Source organism: Glossina fuscipes, unplaced genomic scaffold, assembly GCF_014805625.2.
Source record: "Glossina fuscipes isolate IAEA_lab_2018 unplaced genomic scaffold, Yale_Gfus_2 27, whole genome shotgun sequence".
Classification (NCBI taxonomy): domain Eukaryota; kingdom Metazoa; phylum Arthropoda; class Insecta; order Diptera; family Glossinidae; genus Glossina; species Glossina fuscipes.
In genome coordinates this window covers 9,501,542-9,521,503 of record NW_023998422.1, presented here as the reverse complement: position 1 = coordinate 9,521,503, position 19,962 = coordinate 9,501,542, and the positions used below count along the sequence as shown (strand labels likewise).

At 35.5% G+C, this 19,962-nt stretch overlaps 1 protein-coding gene across 9 annotated transcripts in view; it reads right to left on the bottom strand.

Annotated features, from left to right (window-relative positions):
* Positions 1 to 2,325: 2,325 nt before the first annotated feature.
* LOC119635668 (DNA-binding protein Ikaros) overlaps positions 2,326 to 19,962 on the bottom strand; it is a 30,238-nt gene continuing 12,601 nt past the window's right edge. For 5 of the 9 annotated variants that reach the window (XM_038030601.1, XM_038030596.1, XM_038030597.1 and 2 more), the window contains 5 exons: positions 4,769 to 5,446; positions 4,465 to 4,683; positions 3,635 to 4,391; positions 3,106 to 3,249; positions 2,326 to 3,052 (listed from right to left, as the gene is read on the bottom strand). In XM_038030601.1, coding sequence (XP_037886529.1) covers positions 2,645 to 3,052; positions 3,106 to 3,249; positions 3,635 to 4,391; positions 4,465 to 4,683; positions 4,769 to 5,442 — 2,202 coding nt within the window. In that variant the 5' untranslated portion in view covers positions 5,443 to 5,446 and the 3' untranslated portion in view covers positions 2,326 to 2,644. Of the gene's footprint in view, positions 3,053 to 3,105; positions 3,250 to 3,634; positions 4,392 to 4,464; positions 4,684 to 4,768; positions 5,447 to 15,780; positions 15,965 to 19,962 lie in introns of those variants that run through there. The other 4 variants (XM_038030604.1, XM_038030599.1, XM_038030603.1 and 1 more) reach the window with 4 other exon arrangements.

The following is a 19,962-nucleotide window of genomic DNA, read 5'->3' as shown; positions in this document are numbered from 1 at the left end:
TTTTTTTTCCTTTTTTTCTTTTTTTTACTTTTCATAAAATTTGATCTACCTGTCTATCGTATATGTTAATTATTAGTGATTTTGCTAAAAGAAAAATTTAAAATAATAAGGAAAAATGATTTGAAGAAAGTTTTTTTCCTACTATTATCTAATTAATTAATTATTATTGCTTTTCATGTTCTTAAAAAACTTATTATAAGTTGTCTGTTGATTTAATTTTCTTCTCATTGAACCAAAGGCATAACAGCGTAAGTTGAAGTGATTCCAAAAGTTTTTTGCGATTTTTTTCAATACGAAATCTTTTTTATTAAACTCTATAATGTAACGAATCTGAAACTGTAACTTGGAGTTGGAAATTCTTTAAATATATTTTAAAAAGAATTTACTTGAGAACTTGTATAATTTTATTGGTTAAAGCAGGGCGATAGCAGGCGATTGGCTGGTTGACTCTACAACTTTTTGTATTTTTTTTCATTTCTTATTTGCTACGATTAACTCGAAGAGGATTATAAAACCAAAAAGAGTTAGAGTAGTAATTTTCACCCTTTAAGACTTATACTGTTATGCCTTTTGTTTGCAAATATTAATATTTTTAAGTTATCTATAACACGTTTGATTTAGAGATTTTTCTCTGCATTTCTTTAAGGTACATGGTTGTGATATTCTTACTAACGCGTTACTATAATTATTATTGCGCTTTGATGATGATGACATATGACCAGCTCTAGTTGTAAAATCTTTAAAGTATCAGGTTGTATAGCATATAATAGATCTGTGTGTGCCTAAACCCTTTATTATAATTCTAGTTTATAAGTATCAGCCATGGAGAGAAATGTTAACCGTAAACAAATGTGAAAGCCTTTGCCATAAATCTTCATCTTAAACTTTAAAACTTCGTTTCAAATGTCTACTGCGATAAGAAAGAACATAAGAACATTTTACCAGGAAAGGTGTATAGAAAGGGGACGTAATCAGCCTCAAAACAATAATTATTAATATTTCTATTTTTTTTTTTTTTTTTTTTTTTTTTGGAAACGAAGTCACAAGGAATGCTTTAAGAAATTTTTGCTAGATTTGAATTTAATTTTTTAAGCTCTACATCACTTGTAGTACAAGGGTGTATTAAATTTGTGCCGATTTATGCAGCACCCAGAAGGACCTGAGATAAACCCATATTTTATTATACCGATCAATTTAGGAAATGATTTTAAGTTTGGCTGTCCGCCCATGCCTCTTGTTGTCAACCTACATATTGGCGGCCCAGTAATTATGAGCAACTTTTCTCTCATATGTAGAAGTCTATTAAAGGCATTTGACTGTAATGCCATTGACCTTCAAAAGCAAGTACATAAACTTGATCCTGTGTTACTATGTCAATAATTAGGTATTTTATCTTAAGGGCAAAAGACCAACACCTGAATTATTCCAAAAGAAGGACCTCACAAGCTAAAAACACGAAGTGATAAAAAGAATGCAGAGAATTAGATTTGAAAATAAATAAAATTAATAATTAGCGACAAACAATCTTTATAGCAGGGCAAAAATAGTGCCTATAAAGGATAATAAGATAATTTTATCCATTAAAAGGTATATTCTTAATTTTGAATTCAAGAGAATCAGCAGATTTTAAACAGTCCCGAGCTATTTTTGATTTGAATTCTAACTAACGAAGAATTACTAAAAGTAATCCAATAAAAAATAGTGTTCAAAATATCGAAACAACAATTAGATCAAAAGGTTTAGAAAGTTATATTCAAATCAAGTCGTGTTTGGCAAAAGATTTGGTAAAGTATTTTTCAGGGACTGTGTTACACTGGGACGTAATTGGCAGGATATTAATACAAGAATGTAAAATTACATCAAATTTATGATTACTACAGCAAGGCAAGGATAACAAATTGGTTATCTTTTTAAGTTTCTCTCCTTAGCTTTTTTCAATTAAAACTAACCTGAATTTATCGTAAGTTTGCTTATCATTATTCTATCTTAATGATTAGTTTCTTTAATAATAATCAACACATTCGTTTATACGTATATAATTTTTGCTAACAATACCTAACCTCAATTTTCTTCCTTTTTTTTTTCTCTCTCACTTTTTATATTTTTTCCCACCAGCATTTCGTAATGCTCTTTACTCCTTTCCTTAGTAATTTATATTATTGTACTTTTTTTTGTTAATAACTGCAAAAAAAAGACGAATTTTCCTAAGGGTTAAAAAGTGCATTAGTCAATAAATTTGTTGTTAACAAATGAAATGTTAACTTATGTTTTTTTTTTTTTTTTATATATATTTCTTCTCGAGCTAAAACAAATAAAAAAAAAACACTTAATAATCTTAAATTTCATTTAAAAATGTTCATTGTTGTTGTTATTATTATTATTATTATTATTGTTTTACAAACTAAACGACTAACTATCACACTCCAATTTTGTTGTTGTTGTTAAAAAGTATTTGCTTTTTAATTTTATGCTTTGTTCGCTATGCTTAAGTATTGCTTTTATCCCCTTTTTCCATTATGCTTTTCTTATTCTTTCTATTTTTTCTTTCCCCCTAATGCTTACCCTTATTTCATTTCTGTACATATTTACCGTTGACGATATTAACGACATTATCCAAATTTTCATTTGTTATTACTATTGGTTGCTATTGATGACTTTTACTTAGCAGATGCGAATTGAATTCATAAACATTATTGCACTGCTCACCGCATATATTGCATTTCCAGGGATTGCTTTCGCAATGGCAACCCTTATGCAAAAAATATAAAGTTTCATCGGGAAATTCAATGCCGCAAAAGAGGCATGTCAGTATTTGTTTACGATTTAGAGAGCCCGTCTCTCCTTCTTGGCCGGTTGAAGTAATAGTGCCATTACAAATCGGTGTCGATGTCGAAGTGGCACTCATCGCTGCTCCATTCGCTGGTGTTAACGAACTCTGTATGACATTATTATTCTCTAAAGCTGCATTCGCGTTGCGGGTTATCCGATTATTAGCTTTAGCGCAAATACGCCGTTTAAGGTCTTCTCTTAGCAAAGATTTCAAAGGTGAAACCTAAGATGAAAGGGTTTTCTTAGACTTCTCATCTAAATTTTAAAGATCTTTACCTTAATTAGCGATGTTAACCGAGAATTTGGCGTCGAGAATTCTGATTCGCTGCTGTCGCCACCGTTCATGGACTCACCGCATGAATTGGTTTTTGTTAAACTTCGCATTGTTTCGCTACTCATGTCTTCACTGGGCGGTTCCTGCTGAAATTGAAAGGGGACTTTAGTGCTTAACATTAAGGAGAAAAAATCCAAAGGCAACGTCATGTGTGTGTATTTAATTTAGACTCCTCTAACCCGTTCACATAAATCGAATCATGGTTTAACATGCTTGCCACTTAAACCGATCTTTTAACAACGCCTATTGATAATTGATAATTTTCCTTTTATTTTGCGGATCTGTATTGCGATTAGTAATACTACCTATAATTTTCTTATATAATTTCGTCAGCATTTTTAACCCATATTTACATGAGGCTTCCTTCTTAATAGGTATCTTTGCAAGACTTTTTCTAATAGCTGTCTATCGATTGAAAGCGAAACTACTAGGTGCATTTGTGTGCGTGTCTATTTTCTGATATATACTTGCCTGTTTAATTGGTATTAGACTAATGGAGGGTGTTATGTGATTTTCATGGTGATGGGTTTTTGGCGATATTGTTGAACTCATGGCGCCACAGACGGTTCCATTACTGGTACTTGAAGGCAATGATTTGGCATTACAATCTAATGGATGCTCTTGAGGGGCTACAGTCATAGTTAACGGTACTGGCGATTGCATTACAGTATCACGTTCCTTGGTGACATCCAATGCCATAGTTGGTGTACTGCTACCATTCATATTGTTATGATTGGTGTTGTTGTGGTTGTTGTTAGTATGACCCTGCAAAGCAAAGGCACGCAAAACGCATAAGAGCACATTGTCAACGGTCGTACGAGAACGAGAGAAGGATGAACAGGACAATGAGTTAACAACAGAAACAAGAGAATCGCTAAAATTGGAATTATGCGTTACATTGAACATGGCGTTGTCCGACATGCCATTGTCGGGCAGTGTAGAGATCTCCACATGTGGCGTAAGGAAGTGCATAGGCGGTGTCGCATTCTCAACCGATCGTAACGATTCCCCACTATCGCTTTGATTAGGCATATTACTAGCAGCCGATACAATAGCAGCACCTGGATTGGCAGCGGCAGCAGCAGCGGCGGCCGCAACAGCGTTTAGACCAGCTGGTACAAAACCTGCAGCAGCCGCGGCTGCAGCCACCTGCGATGCCTGTGACTCTAAGGCAAGCAATAAAGTAGATGAGCCAGCCGGTCCAGGATTATCCAAATCAATACCATGTCTAAAATTTTGTAAAAAAAAAAAAAAAAAAAAAATTAAAAATCATATATGATTTTCGAAAAGTTGCTTTATACCTATTGAAAAAATGTATTCGCAGAGATTTCATTGAGCCTGCTCGATAACTACATAATGGGCAAGTTTTAACGAGATCATGCTGTCCCACATGTTCATTTTGAAAATGGGCACGCATTGCAATTTGTCGTTGAAAACCACGATTACATATCGGACAATGATACGGTAATGTCTTGGTGTGCGTAGTGAAATGCTCAGCCAAGTGGTCTTTGCGAAAGAATCTGAAATTTTCAAAACAGACAAAACAAAATGAAATGAATGTTAACGAGCTTAACAATGGATAAAGAGAAAGTTGAAAAAAATCACCTCTTTTGGCAGACACGGCATTCGTAAGGCTTTACACCAGTATGACGCATTTTGTGTCGTCTCATGTTCGCGCCATTCGAAAACTTCATATTGCAAACGTCGCATTCAAATACTTTACGGGAGCCGCTCGACGATGAAGAGGAAGTTGCCGCCGAACTATTGGCACTACCGTTCGCCACAGCCGTTACTACGCCCGTTGGCGGTGTAACGGTAACCAAATTCTGACGTGCCTCCATCGGCGAAACGGTTGTAGCTGGCGTTTGTAAGTTTTCAGGTTCGTTATCTTCTGCCTTAAGTCGCGGGGCATTTGACAAACATTGTACAACATGAAGAAGTAAAGATGCTCGTGATGTCGTCTCGAAATTCTCACATCGTTCACAACGGAATGTGGTAACAGATGGCGTTGTCGACCCTGTTGTCGATAAATTTGTTGGCGATATACTTATATTGGCGGTTACCGGCGTAGGTGTAAGCGTCTTTTCTCGCCCCCCGCTATCCGTTGGCGAATGTTCCTCGGCCGAACAATGATCCACTTTAAGACTACGCAAAGCCTGAGCATGAGAGGCTAAAGTGTTATGATGCAATATACTGGCGGTCGGTGACATGTCTACGATCAATCCATTATCCTTTAAGGACATTTCCAAGCTACCGGCTGAGCTCATAGTATCGGTCATATTGCTAAAATTATTAAAGAAAAAAAAAACAAAAAAAACAATAAAAACTAAAAGAAACGCAATTAAATCCATAGACAAGTTAAACAAAAGAAGAAAAAAAAAACTGAAAGCGATTCTGTAGATTGTGAAAAAAGCTGACAACTGCAACAACAACAGCAAAACGACGGCAACAAATTCTCTTTTTTTAGTAACCTGAATGCCAAACCATTGATTCTGCAATAACTAGCTGCCAAAGCAATGGTTGCGTTCTGATTACGGCCATCATCCATATGCGCACTTGGGCAATATAAATAAACACACACACATATTAACAAGTGCGCGCTCGCGCGCAGAGTCAAGCATACATAAATGGTCTCAATTTTCAGTTCACTCTATATTTTCATTGGATTTCTTAAAATGAAAAAGCAAAGCATTCAACGGCTTAAGTAAAGAGACATACGTTTTTACAGTGACACTTAAACATAGACAGGGGGAGGGGGGAAAAAAAAACTCTATGAACTACACGCATGCTTGATTTAGTTAGCATTTGGCTAATAGATCTGCTTACGTTAACTTAAGACTCCATCAATCTATCCTAAAGCCATAAACTAGTTTGTTTTTGTATTTCTTAACACTTTGCCTGTGCGCATAGGTATGCATATATAGGTATGCGTGTGTTTGTGCACTTGTCTAACCAAATGTTATGGCAAAGTTGAATGAAGTAACTTGTTGGTTAGTCAGTCAATGTGACTGGCATATATATATATATATATATATATGTGCAACAACAACGACAATAACACAAACACTAACTGACTGGTAGGCATACTTTTCTATGGGTTTAAAGAATTTCAGTTTTTCATCTAATGTGTTATTTTTTTTCTTTTTTTGGCATTAGACGATTTTTTTTTTTTTTTTTTTTGGTTTTTCGTCGCCAACGTAGCCAAATGAGTGAAGCGCACTTGTACTGTGGTTTTCCAAAAATCATTATTAATAGTCTGTTGCGAAATTTAACGTGTTTTGCAAAACTTTTAAAGCAACGCAAAAAAATGCTATTTAAGCAAACTTTAGATCACCAGCGACTTGAGGCCATCACTTAAGGCGAATGATGAATGATCTTATGTTGGGCAAGCGCCAAGAAAATTAAAGCTTACTTTGCATTCTGTAAAAAAAAAAAATAAATCAAGAATAAATACCGGGAATGATTGCTTAGTTAATCATTAAATTCGTGTCATCTGCCTTATAACGGAACCGACTTGAAACTTACGTCTAATTACCGAACCACGTTTTGGCAGCACTAGCTTTGCGTTTCTTCCGCCAATTTTTTCTTCTTCACCCTTTCAAGCTTAATTGGTGTAATTGGTTAACTCTTGTTCTCTTATTTCTGAGTTCATGGACATCGAGGAGGACATGCCATGCATACGTCGGCCGGCGTCCACCATTTTTAATTTAAAAAGGAAAAATCCAAAAAATAAAACAAAAAAAATGCAGGATGCGCTTTACTAATTTTTCCCATTTTTGTGCAGTTGTGGTAAAGCAAATTTTAAAAAAGAAATCTTCTGAGTTCTGAGTAACATTGGATGCAGTCTTTAAAGCATTCAGTCCATTTTTACTACCGTCGTGTCTGGAAGGACTTCCAAATATTTAGCGAAATTTATAGCCGATGTATTCAGTTTAACGACCAGCGGAATACTTAGCACATACATTATATAGATGAACACACGGACAGATGGACGCACTCAAATTAATAGAGATTTTGACATTAAATGTGAAAAATATACTTTATGAAGCTTGCTTCGAGATCTAGTATATGTCTCTCATCTGTGGTGATGGAAGTAAAAATTATAAGAACGACTGACGATTTTGAAGCTAACTTAACGAGACTGATGGGGAAAGAGTTGAGTTCAAGTATTTCCTATTAAATGAAAGTTCAGAATGAAGACTGTGATTTCAGCAAACGGACGTAAAGAGTACACTGATGTCACTATATATTTTATAATGTTTCCGAAGCCTATTTCCAATGTAGACACAGATGTGTCCATAATAAATGAATCTTTTCGAATTTGTTGCAGAAAGAAGTGAGGAAAGCGAAAAAGATTGTGAAGCGGTAGCCACAACGTAGTGTGTGTCTGACTAATCGGCAGGTGTTATGCCTTGACCGACGAACCACTCTCTATAGCTGCGACGAAAGCAAGCTCTAATACATTTGAGATCTGAACTCACGAACACTAATTTGGATAATCGCGATTCTTGCCTATTCGGCTACTCACGTGTGGAAATTAAGTTCATTGATAAAGAGAATTTGCCCCACGATTCCCTCTCTCTCGTTCGCTCTAAGAAACTCTAGTTTTTAACTCTATAGTGGACACAGTTTTAGTCAGAAGGCAGGAGTACAGAATTCTACGCTTAATTTATAGAAGAAAAGCAAACAAAAGTCTTCCTTACGTACAGCGTTTATTTTAAAGAGAAATTCGAAAGAGAACGAAATTTTCATTCTATGATATTGATTGGGCATGGTGGCTTGTTTCAATTTTTATTAAGGTATGTTAGGATTACCCGTAAAGGACATAGCCAAATTATTGTCGTTGCATCTGCTGCAGATTATACGCATAACATAGGGAAACAGCAAAATTTAAGAAGCATTCTTAGATTACGGTCTATTGCTGATGTGGCCTTGGACCGATGTGCTCTATTTTCAACACCAGCCTACTTGCAATAAACAGCAGAAGTTGCTGTCATCGAGGCGCTATCAATTTATAATCATAACGGTGTTCGGAAAAGTCGAAATGTAAGTTGAAAGATTTCTAGACGCTTCGTATCAAGAAATTTATATATTTACAGGATGCACTCTATTATTCTGTCTTGTCCTTGTGGAAATGGTTGGATGATTACAATCACCATTTTTCTTAATTGCAAGTTGTTTATGTGAAGCGTTGACCAACTTGGACGACAACGCTCTTCGGAATCGTTTTAAGCTTATTTGTCCGTCTGTCTGTTCGATGTGTCCCTCTATGTGTTTTGATGTGCAAGTCATACACACCGCATCCGCATTATTTATTTTCATTTATTTACTTATTTATTTACTTGCACATGCTACTCAGCTAAAATAAATTAAGAGCCGAATTCAATTGATTTTTAGACGGAAATCTTACACTAATTACTATTAAATGCTAACACAACGTATATAAAGAGAAAAAAAGAAAAGAAAAAATTAAATAATAATTCATGGATAAATGAATAAGAGAGAAGAAAAAAGAGCATGTACACAACCAGCGTAGAGGCACATCCGCTAGCGGTCCAAGATTCAAGTTGCAAGGGAACCCCTAAGCCATTGCAAACATGCAATAGCTTGGCAACCGGCAACAGTACACAAGACCAGTTAATTTTCGAATCGTAGTGAGATGTTAAGATTGTAAGTTAGTTTAAGTGCAACATAGGCAAACGGCGCATATTAAGCATTATTGTTTTGGTAGACGTTAAAGAGTCCGATATTGAGATAGACATCATTTAGGTTTCTGCAAACAACTCTGAACTTGACTAAGCTTAATGAGGGCGAAGTGCCTAGAGAAGCGATTGGGCACATTAAGGTTTATTGCACCAATTAATGTGGCCGAATCGTTAATATCATTTATTAACTTAATTACCAAGAAAATACCAAGAATAGAGCTACTTGTCTCAAGTGATTGTAAGAATAACAGCAGGCAGGGACACAAATTCCTAAGGGCAAACAGCAAGAATTTATTTTGAACGAATCCAATTGAATCTACATAGCAGCGTATAGGAAGAAGACAACCCAACAGAGGCGTACTCAAGTACTGGTCTAACTAAGCACATGTGTAACCCTTTTGTGTGTTCGGACCACCCCTTAATGAAACCGAGTGCGGACTTAGCTTTACCTAAAGAGAGCTCAATACACAAATTAAAACGTAATCTTTCGTCGAATAGAACCCCTAAACCGATGAACGAATCTGCGTTTTTCAATTTGTGTGAATCGATGAAATGCTTAGTATTGAATAACTCCTTTCTTAAGAAAGCAAGCTTCTTGCATTTTGTTAGATTTAATATCATAAAGTTTAACGAGTACTATGTAACCTAATTATTTCAGCTGATACGATTGCGATTCCAAGAAGTAGGAAGAAAACAGTTCAACATCGTTAGCGTACATTAAGTTTTGGTTGGATTTAATCACTGAGCGCAGATGGCTAAATAAAAGGGATCGCAAGTGGCTGCCTTGAAGGATACTAGACGTCATGGGAAACTCATCCGAGGCTATGAACCTTGAACTATCTGTTATGAAGATCAGAACTTGTCCATTTCATTAAGTACAAAGGGACGTCAGAAGCCTGGAGTTTTGAATACCAATAAGTTATGGTTAACTAAGGCAAACGGTTTACTAAAAGCAACTACATACGACATCCGTGCGAGAGCCACTAGACAAACCCTTGAAAACATAGTAAGTAAATTCTAAAATATCCGTAACAGTTCATCTTCCTTTCAAAAAGCCATTCTGGAATGGAGAAATATAAGATTTGATAGCAAAGTGTAAATGCTGAGAGTAACAATTCGGTCAAAAAATTTAGATAAGACGCTGAGCTCGGGAATGCCTCTAAAGTTCTCGACGTGATGCCTGCTTCCACATTTGTGAAGCGGTTTAAGGAAACCAGTCTTACAACACAAACGGAAAACATCTGATTTCAAGGACAGATTAAAAATCTTTGAAATAAGATCACATAGCTCGTCAGAGCATGATTTGAGTATACATGATGGAATGCCACCAGGCCCCGGCGCATAACAATATTTTAGAGACCTCAAACCATGTAAAACGTCGCTTTGACCAGGTTAGGAAGTGACCAAGTTAGGAGTCGAAACCGAGCTAGTGATCAGATACATATAGTTAACAGTTGAATCGGTATCAGCAGTTGAAAAATTTCATCGGAATTCTTCAGCAAATAAATTTGAAGTTTCCATATCACGAGAGGACTCAGAGCCATTGAAAGAAACCTGCGAGGAATATATGGACATTTTTCTTTTGGAGTTGACAAATTTATATAAATATGTACTATTGACAAGCGATGAGGATTTTATCAACTGAAGGTACCTGCAGCAACATTGATGGTTGCGGTTATTGAATCTATGCGTTGCAGCAGAGCAGGCGAAATAATCGTAAGCAGAAACGATTTTTATAAATTTTTTTTGAAAAGTTAATTTTTCCTATTTTTGCGATATTTAATACTCTTGTCAAACTATGGCGTGCACATGCTTCGAGGGCAATGTTGCTTGATCGGAACGAATGCAGAAAAAGCTGGGGCTTAATACATTATAGAAAGATGATCATATTATTGTTTTTATCAAGTCATTGTTTTAAAAAAGTCATTTCGAAACGACGCAGAGTATTTACTGATCGGTCTGGTTTGCTCGAGTACAGCGTTTTTGTTTACTGTGAAGCTTCGGTTTTTCTCGATGCTTAAGTAAATGAAAGTCACTTTTTTAAAAGTTAATCATTGCTTTATAAATATTTCATGTAAGTTGTACATGAATTTATGAATTGTATATAGCGACAAGAAGTCGATGACCAAACATATTCAAAACGATTATGGAGCTTGCATGAAACATATTTTTACATCCTTGTGAAACGTTTAAAAGAAATTAACGTACCGCTTTGACTCTGGTAGGGGTAATAAAAAAGCATTTGCTTTAGTAATAGTGGCACTTATCGTATCATCAACATAAACGCAAAGCAATTGCTTTACGTTCTTCGTATGAAAAAAAGGCTTTTCACACAAAATTTCGTTCATAATAATGTTCTTACGTTTTACCAAAGCGATGTAACTCAGTGAAAATCTATGACCTTCAAACTTTATAATATTAGTTAAAAAAGAATCCCTAAAGACCTAAGAAATGGCAAAAAGTTTATTTGATATAATAATGAACTCTTAAGGCCCCCATACAAATTTAGATATAGATGTAATAACATAAAGCATTAACTGAGTTAACATGAGATGAGTTATTATCTAACACTTAAGCTACCACCTACGCGTAACAAACGAAATGATGATTTCAGGTTAAACAACTAAGTGTACTGAGGTATTTCATCCACATATCATATAAATGTGCGGTCGTGGAAGTAAGAAAAAGAAGCAATAAACACACACACACACATACACATACACACACACACACATATATACTCCTATAAACAACAGAAATAAGACATAATATGTTTGCTAGGAATGAGGGCAACGATAAACGCAAACATACATATGCACATACACATAAGCATGTACATGTAGAGCAAAGCATAATTTTGTTATAAGTGGAGCAAGTAGTAGAAAATAGAAAAAATGGCCATTTTTTCTGTTTTAATTTTAAAGCTGTTTGTCTTGAATAAAGTAAGGGAATTGTGTTTATTTATTAATTTTTTTTCTTTAATTTGTATTTATTTTTTTTCTCTTTGCAAAGGCATTGAAAGCAAACTCTTTTGATATTGTGAGTTTATTTTAATATAAATAATAATAATAATAAAAAGTAAAAAAAAATATTTAGAGTGCTTGTAACCCTGAGAAGACGAAAAGGGAGATGGTGCGATAGAGAGAAAGAGAAAGAAAGAAAGAAAGAAAGAAAGAGAGAGAGAGAGAGAGAGAGTGTGAGAGAAAGGGAGTGTGCGTGTTTCTTTTCATATATATGTAAAGCTCATCTTAACCAAGTCATTAGGTCAAGTTTTTCAGGCCAACTAGGTCATTATATAGACACTAATATAGCTACTGAAATGAAATCGCATACATTTATATATATGCCCGCGTAGATCCATCAAATAGCAAACATTAACTGAGCAGCAGCTAAACCAGTAAAAACATGAAAACGAAAGAAAAAAAATGTAAAACTCATAAAGACGTCTCTTTTATATGGTAAAGTTGAACCGACGAAAACAACTTAGTGAACCATGTTATTAGGGATGGCATGTGCATCGCGACTATATTTACCTGCTTAGCTGCGTATATATAAAATCTTATATACGTCATCACATGTTTATGATAAACTAAATACGACAAGCGAAACATCATATTGTCTCGCATGCATATATAGATGTGCGCTTGCACATGCTTGCCTATGTATGAAGAGTCTGTTGCGAGGCAGCCCTGAAATTGCGTTTTCTAGCGCGCGCTATATATGCATATATATATATATACATACGTATACATATATATATATATATATATATGTATGAAAGTGTGTACAAATATGCATACAATCCGGTAAAAAATGTGTGTGAAGGTGTTCAAATTGTACTCATACTAATGTAAATATGTATGTCATACATGCGGTATATGTATGGGATTACAATCATCATCATCATCATAATCACCGCCATCATCATCGCTATTATCATTATTATTATTATTATCATCATCGTCATCATCATCATCATCATCACAATCATCATCGTTATTATCACCCTAAACATTTCGTTTACGCTCTATAGTACTAAAAATAGGGTTCACTTGTGTAAACCACTTGAGAAAAATAGACCTAATTTACAGCTCTCTACGAAATCTACTAATATACACACATATATATATATATATATATATATATATGATGCACACTAACTAACTAACTGACTAACTAACCAACTAACGCAGTGCAACACAAATATTGTTTCAATGTGCGAACATGCATGACATGCATTCATGCCAACATACATATGCCAAGAGTAAGTAGTAGAAGTGGGGCAATATATAGATTTAAAATTTCACGTATATATATATATATATATATATAAACACATATACATGCTTTTATACCAAGTAATCACATTCATGTGCATATAGATATCGATATACAAGATATTTCACACTTGAGTGTATACATACGCACAATACATGCATGCGTGGAACCATCTAAAGATTCTTTTCTAAAAGCACTCGAAACGAAACAGGTTTGAAAAATGTTTGTGCGAATTGTTAAATATTTTGAAACAAATCATTAATCAATTATTATTATGTTTTTTCTTTCACAAATTTGACAACGCCCCTACACTCTATACACATCTAAGGAGTGAGAGTCGAAAGATCGCCAAAGAGGAAAATAAATAAATTTGCGACGGAGAAATTTTTTTTTTTTATTTAAGACGAAATCAATCATTTACCATGAACTCTAACCCAACTTTGCAAGGTCATCAGTGGTTGATTATTTAAATCATACGAAATCGTTCAAATATCAGATCGTCTAAAAAGTATTACATCGTCGTTTCCTTCAGTCGGTTTATACATATAAACAATAACATTTGAGATTAACCGGCACTATGCTCACTGCTGGGGCCTATATTTTTTGAATAAATAATAGCCGGCACATAATTCTCGTGACTGACGCATAGATCATTTACGTTTATCGTTCTCGAAGGACGCTCGTCAAAATGCCGTATCATTTCACTCGCTTAGTTACTTAGTGGTTTCACCAACGCTTCCTTTTTTCACTTCGAAAGCAATGAGAAAGTCCAGATCCCAGGCCAGACAGTGCTATGGAAACTTTTCTACACTAAAAACAATAACTTGCCGGTACTTTGGTGATTTTAAACTACATCGTACGAGCATAGACACTCGGGAAGCTGAATTCTGCGCTGGCCTAAATGTGTCGTTTACACCAGATAGTACAAAAATTATTTCCCATAATCGAAAAGTCAACTTGCAAGGAATAACTGACTGTCTAGACATATTACAAGCAGCGTAAGCGTTATTGCCCCTAAAAATTGGAACACGAGAAAGTCGTTTTCCAAATGAGTACAACAAAGTTCGAATTACTACCTCAACTGACATATTTTTCAAATCTGGCCCCCACACGCACTGATTCGTTAGGAATTTGGCGAAAAAAAAATGTATTCTCTCAATCCAGGGAAGGTGCGCAAAACATGCAATTTACATAGCATAGTTAACAAGTCAACGGTAACGGGGTTCACATCTCAGTGGAGTTTGCTTTGGCCATAGGTGGAGTGAATGTTTAGTTGGTGAACGATTAACACTTGCCAATTGGCCGCACATTGACCAGGCTGCGGCCACCACCTGAGTACATCTTGCTCTCTCCTCAATTCCTTCTGGCTGTCACTACATTACACGTCCAGGAGGCATAATTCCATGAGTGATTGGTCATATTAGGAGAAAAAAAAAAAGCAGTGGCTTCAGACATCACTCGCTATAATATGGGTATCATTTTTTTTGCAATGAAGAGGACGGGACCGAGGACTTTGGAAAACGCATCCGGCGTAGCATTTTAAAACAGTATATTGCCGCTTTTAACAGGAGCTTCGCGCATTCTTACTGGTCGAACGTTTGACGCGTAAGGTAATAATTTAGTTAAATAGCAAGGTGTAAGCAGAAGTTCTGCCGACTTAAAAAAATTAGCAAGTTTCATATATAGCTGAGATGAAGAATCGTGTCTAAGAGAATTGTAAAAAGAGCATTTGGTTACACCATACAGTGCAAAGGTTCATTTAAACTTACTAATGAATAACATAAACTCAATGGAAAAAAAAAAAAAAACCAAAATTACAATTTTAAAAACTTTTCAAATAAATTTTATTTACTAGAAATACGTAACCGAAATTTGTCCATAAGCCAGGAAGCCCTGAAAATGGGTCTATTTTAAAATTCGGAAGCGTAAAGTTCGTGGGTAGATCTACGCGTACCATCCACATTGACTCCGAGATAGAATTGCTTTGACTGGAACAAGATATTCTGTGTTTAATGGAACCGGGAGAGCATAGTCTGTCTATTCGTTGTTATAGTTTGACGAAAGGATTGATAGTAATCGATACCAACAACAATTAATCACTTTGATCGGTGTTTGCCAAAGTCAACACAAGATTATCTTTTTACATGAGGTTCGCTCATCCAATTCGTAAAGCAAAACAAGGACGCGATACATTGAAAACACTTAATTGGGAAATGCTTGTCGCTGGTTAAAAAGCTGATTATGTCCTTCCGATTGCCACTTGTTTGTATCAATGCGATACGCACTAGATGGGAAACGCTTCATTTCTTGCGTAGACGTAAGGAGAGACGTAGGCTCAAAAGAGCAACAGACCAAGTCAGACAAGTGGGAAAAATGTATAACTAACGATGGGCAATACTTCAAGTGAACTAACTACATTTCGCCATTTTCACGTGGCACGTGCTTTCTGGTACGCTGAAGAAATTCATTTGCCATCTTTCATTATTGCACTCTGCAGCAGTTGTGGGTACATCAACTTTATGCAACTTTATGCAACGCCTAGTAGGACTTGAGATAGACTCACCCGTTATTAAAATGTTTAGAAAGCAACTCTAAAATCAGTTGCTGACTCGATTAAGGCTTGTGTGTACGTACCGTGCGTCTTGTTTCCTTGCGCCCAACCTACAGGAAGCAATTATTGAGATATTTTGATGGAATTTGATGCGTGGACGTATTTTGACTCAAGGTCGAACGCTTTTGAACCACCACAATGTTTTTACATGTATTTTACATGAACAGAACTATCCAAAAGACATCAAATTTTTTATAAATTCATCCAACCATTCAGACAGAGGGCATTGTTTTATACTGAAACTATAAGACAAAATTTTGTAATTAACTCTGATTTCTATAGCAGTTATACTATCAAATGAATACAATGAGATAACAATTTCGTTTTATATCATTTCTCGAGAAAGCTTAGAGATGAAAACGTGACAAGTTGGGCCTTAGTGTATGGCCCAATCTTTGGAAAAATTGGAAATAACTTTATGTCTTCAATATCGAGTATGGAATCTCGCTTTATAATATCGAGGAATCTATGCCTTTATTGAGCATTGGCAAAATAGTTGGGCCAATGTTGCTGTAGTCATGGGTACAGAAGATGATAACCTGCTCTTTGATATTAAAAGCAAGGAGTTCTTGTAATTTCTTAAAGTCATTTAGCATCTTTTAAGAATAGATGCAACAGCAGCCCGTAAACGCAACCGCAAAAGTTATAGAAAAGGCATCAATACTTGCGCAGTTGCGCAGTGCACACGCGCTTAAGGGGTTTCACTATTTCATATCTATTTCCAAATCCATCTATTGGCAGTGTATTTCAGGCAGAAACTTTATATTAGTTTGAGAATTGAAGAGCGACTACAGTAGTTGGCTAAAAATTATTAAGAATGATTAAAAGCGATTACGAAATTACAAGGAAAGACTATTTCCAGAGAATTTCCTATTGATATCTCTTTGTCCTCCTCCTACGTTAACTTTCATCCATTAGCGACAATGGTCAGAGAGAGTGCGCACGCATGATTATCGACAAATCAACAGTGGATGTAGCTATAGTTAATGCTTCCTTAAAAATCGATAAATTTTTATAGTTTGTAATAAGTAAAAACTTCTAATACAAGACGGGTTAAAACAAAAAATGCTATAGTGGGCCACGGCTGGAAATGGGTCGAAAAATGTAGCCGATCTGAAATCAAACTTCCAGTAGCGATCATCCTTGGCCCAAAAACACGTCAACGAGACAGACAGACGGACCGAAAGGCTTAAATCAATTCAGAGAGGAATTCAGTATCGATCGAGATACTAAAACGTGGGTGTATTAAAAGTTTTTCGGGATGTTGCACAAGTGATACAGGATATAAACAATTATACACCCTTTGAGGCAAATCCTTGCTGTGAACTACTTGGAACTAATACTTAAAAATCGCCAAGAATTTTATTAATTTTTGAATTCATTTATGTCAGTTAGTCTTACTCATGCCTTACGTAAGGGATAAAGGGTAAAAGGTTCAAGAAAGCATTTTCAGCCCACATTTCTTTTGTAATCATTTTATTAACTGACAATTATTCAAAAACGCCCTGAGTCAGCCTAACATAAACAGAAAAAAAGCTTAACATGTATGCAGTGCTAATATTCGAAGTCTAAGATGGGACTTGCATTAAGGGTGTGAAGCTAAATTCGAATTTAACTAGCGAGGACACCTACCATCCCGCTTAACAGAGCTCTATAAACTCCTTAACAAGGCTCTGTTTAATTTTCAGAAATAAGTTATAGTTGGATTCGGAAGTCTACTCCGCCCATATGAGAAAAGGTAAAATATTTATGTGGATATCTCACGAGTCTATATGAAAATACTTCTCAAACAAGCAAACAAATCCAAATTCTGTTTATGCGAACTATTTTTAGGAATTTTTTGAAATTTGGTTAGTTGACAAAAAATGGGTACGGAAAACCACTGAAATTTTGAACTCAAGAGCGAACGAACTAGAAAAACTCATGGGTATTTCCCTGTATCACGTGAATCTGTACGGAACTAAATGTCGAACGAGCAAAAAAAATTCAAATGTTCTGTCGGGAACTATTTTTGACAATTTTTTGAAGTTTGTGTATATTGGCAAACAACGGCTATGAAAAAACACTTAAATCGAAATTCTGGCGCGACCAAAGTAGAAAATGTCGCGTTTGCTTACGTCATGCAAATCTATATGGAAATATCTTTCCAACAAGCTAAGCGGATTCAAAATTCGGCTTTCCAGAACTATGGTTCCCAAATTTTTAAAATTCGGTATCTTAACATATACCAGCTATGGAAAAATGAACAAATTTAAGATGCTAGCGCACCTAAACCAAGAAATTCCGACGATCTTCATCTATATCACGTGAATCTGCATGGAACTACCTTTAAAACAAGCTAAACGCCTAAGAAGGAAAGAAAAAGAACGTTTTTTTTCCTGTCACGCTTAGGAGAGTGAAGATTGCAAAGCTCTGATCTGGACTATAAACTTTGCATTATGTTTCTTTCCGGATTTGACTGTAGCTCAGTGATTTAGTGAATAATAATCCACGGAACGACAGCTCAACGTATTAACGCCTGTACAAATGCCCGTACGTTGTGGTCATAGAAAATTTTGTACCAATTCTTTATACCCCAAATCACTAATGGTAGCGGTACTATTAAATTTATACAGATGTATATAACTATCAGAAGGACATTAGAAAGAGACCCACCTTTAGCACACAGATCGATTTCGAATCATTTCCCGAATCGACCTAAGCTTGTCTGTCCGTCTAACTTTCGCATACCTGTCGACGTGTTCTTGTGTTCAACACAGATATGGCAAATTGTTAGGGCATTCTGACATAAACAAAACCTAATGAAAACTAATACCACCATTTCTCATATGACGTCGCATTTACAAAAGAAACTTGAACTTTTCAAAATTGTTAAGCAAAAAGTGTTTAGGAATAGTATTTTTGAGCATTTAAATGAATGTTGAAAATTATTGAATCCTTCCTTACCGAAAGTCAGCATTCATATGGCAAAATAGTTTAGTATTTAATATTTTATGATAATTCGTTAGTAATAGTGATTTCACATAGAAATTGACCGTAGTAAATATAGACTACGTTGGTCTATTCTTTGCATTGCACACCATATGAGTCGTCTCACGAAAAATTAGTCTTTGTATGCATAAAATGTCCAATTGTTAATATTCTGAGATGAATATCATCCGTAATAGTAAGTTGACGTCGAAAATAACTTTGGGAAATTTGGAACACGTACCACGTATCACCCACCACTCTAAGATGGAAGTATACTATAAAGCATATATATATATATATATATATATATATGGTCAACGTGAAATTCTGAGTTGATTTAGCCGCGTCTGTCTGTCTGTGCGAATGTGTACGATGTGTGTGGTTTGCATTCTCCTGGTCGCAAAAATGAAAAATATCGACTTCACATTTGATAGAAACATTGGAAGACGAAGCCCGGAATGGAGTGTAATATCTGTCAAGACGCAAGTCAGTTTTTTTTAACAAAAATTTTTAGAAAGCTGAAATTTTCCACATTTACTTGATGTAATACTCTACTCTTTAGGTCCTAGAATAGAACCAATCGACCATGCCCACAAAAAGTTACAAATAATTAAATTTTATTTTTATCATTTTTTTCAGACTTTATACCCGTTTATCATAAGGCAAACAAGGTATAATGTTTAGATTTATTTTGTACTCTTCTCAAACGAAGGTATCTGCCTTATCTGCCTTAAAATGATTTAATTTTAAAATGGATATGGTAGACACAGCGATTAAGTTTTTCCTAACAACTCCGGCGATATGGGTGTCAAATAAAAGAACGTCTAGAATAGAATGCGAAAAGCATGGTGGGAGTGGTGTGCGAGATTCGACCCCTCGCCGAATATAACTTTCTTACTTGTTTTTTGCTATAACTAATCACTCAGAGGTTGCTGCCTGTTCGTGTAACACGGTGACGCTTAGAAAGAAGGGGAGGAAAGCGGAAGGAATAGGAAAGTGGTGATCGAAACCGAGTGCAGTGTGTGCGCAGTCGATAAGTACTTATGCCTTTACTCTGTAGCTCTTTTCCTCTGTACTCGCTGTAGCTACGATCAAAGAAAACTCCATCTCACTTGAGATATGAAATCGCGAACAGTGACTTGATAATCACGGTTTTTACCTATTCGGCTATTCATGTGGCAATGATATTAAATTAAACTCATTAACTTTGCCTCACAATTCTCTCATACACTCGA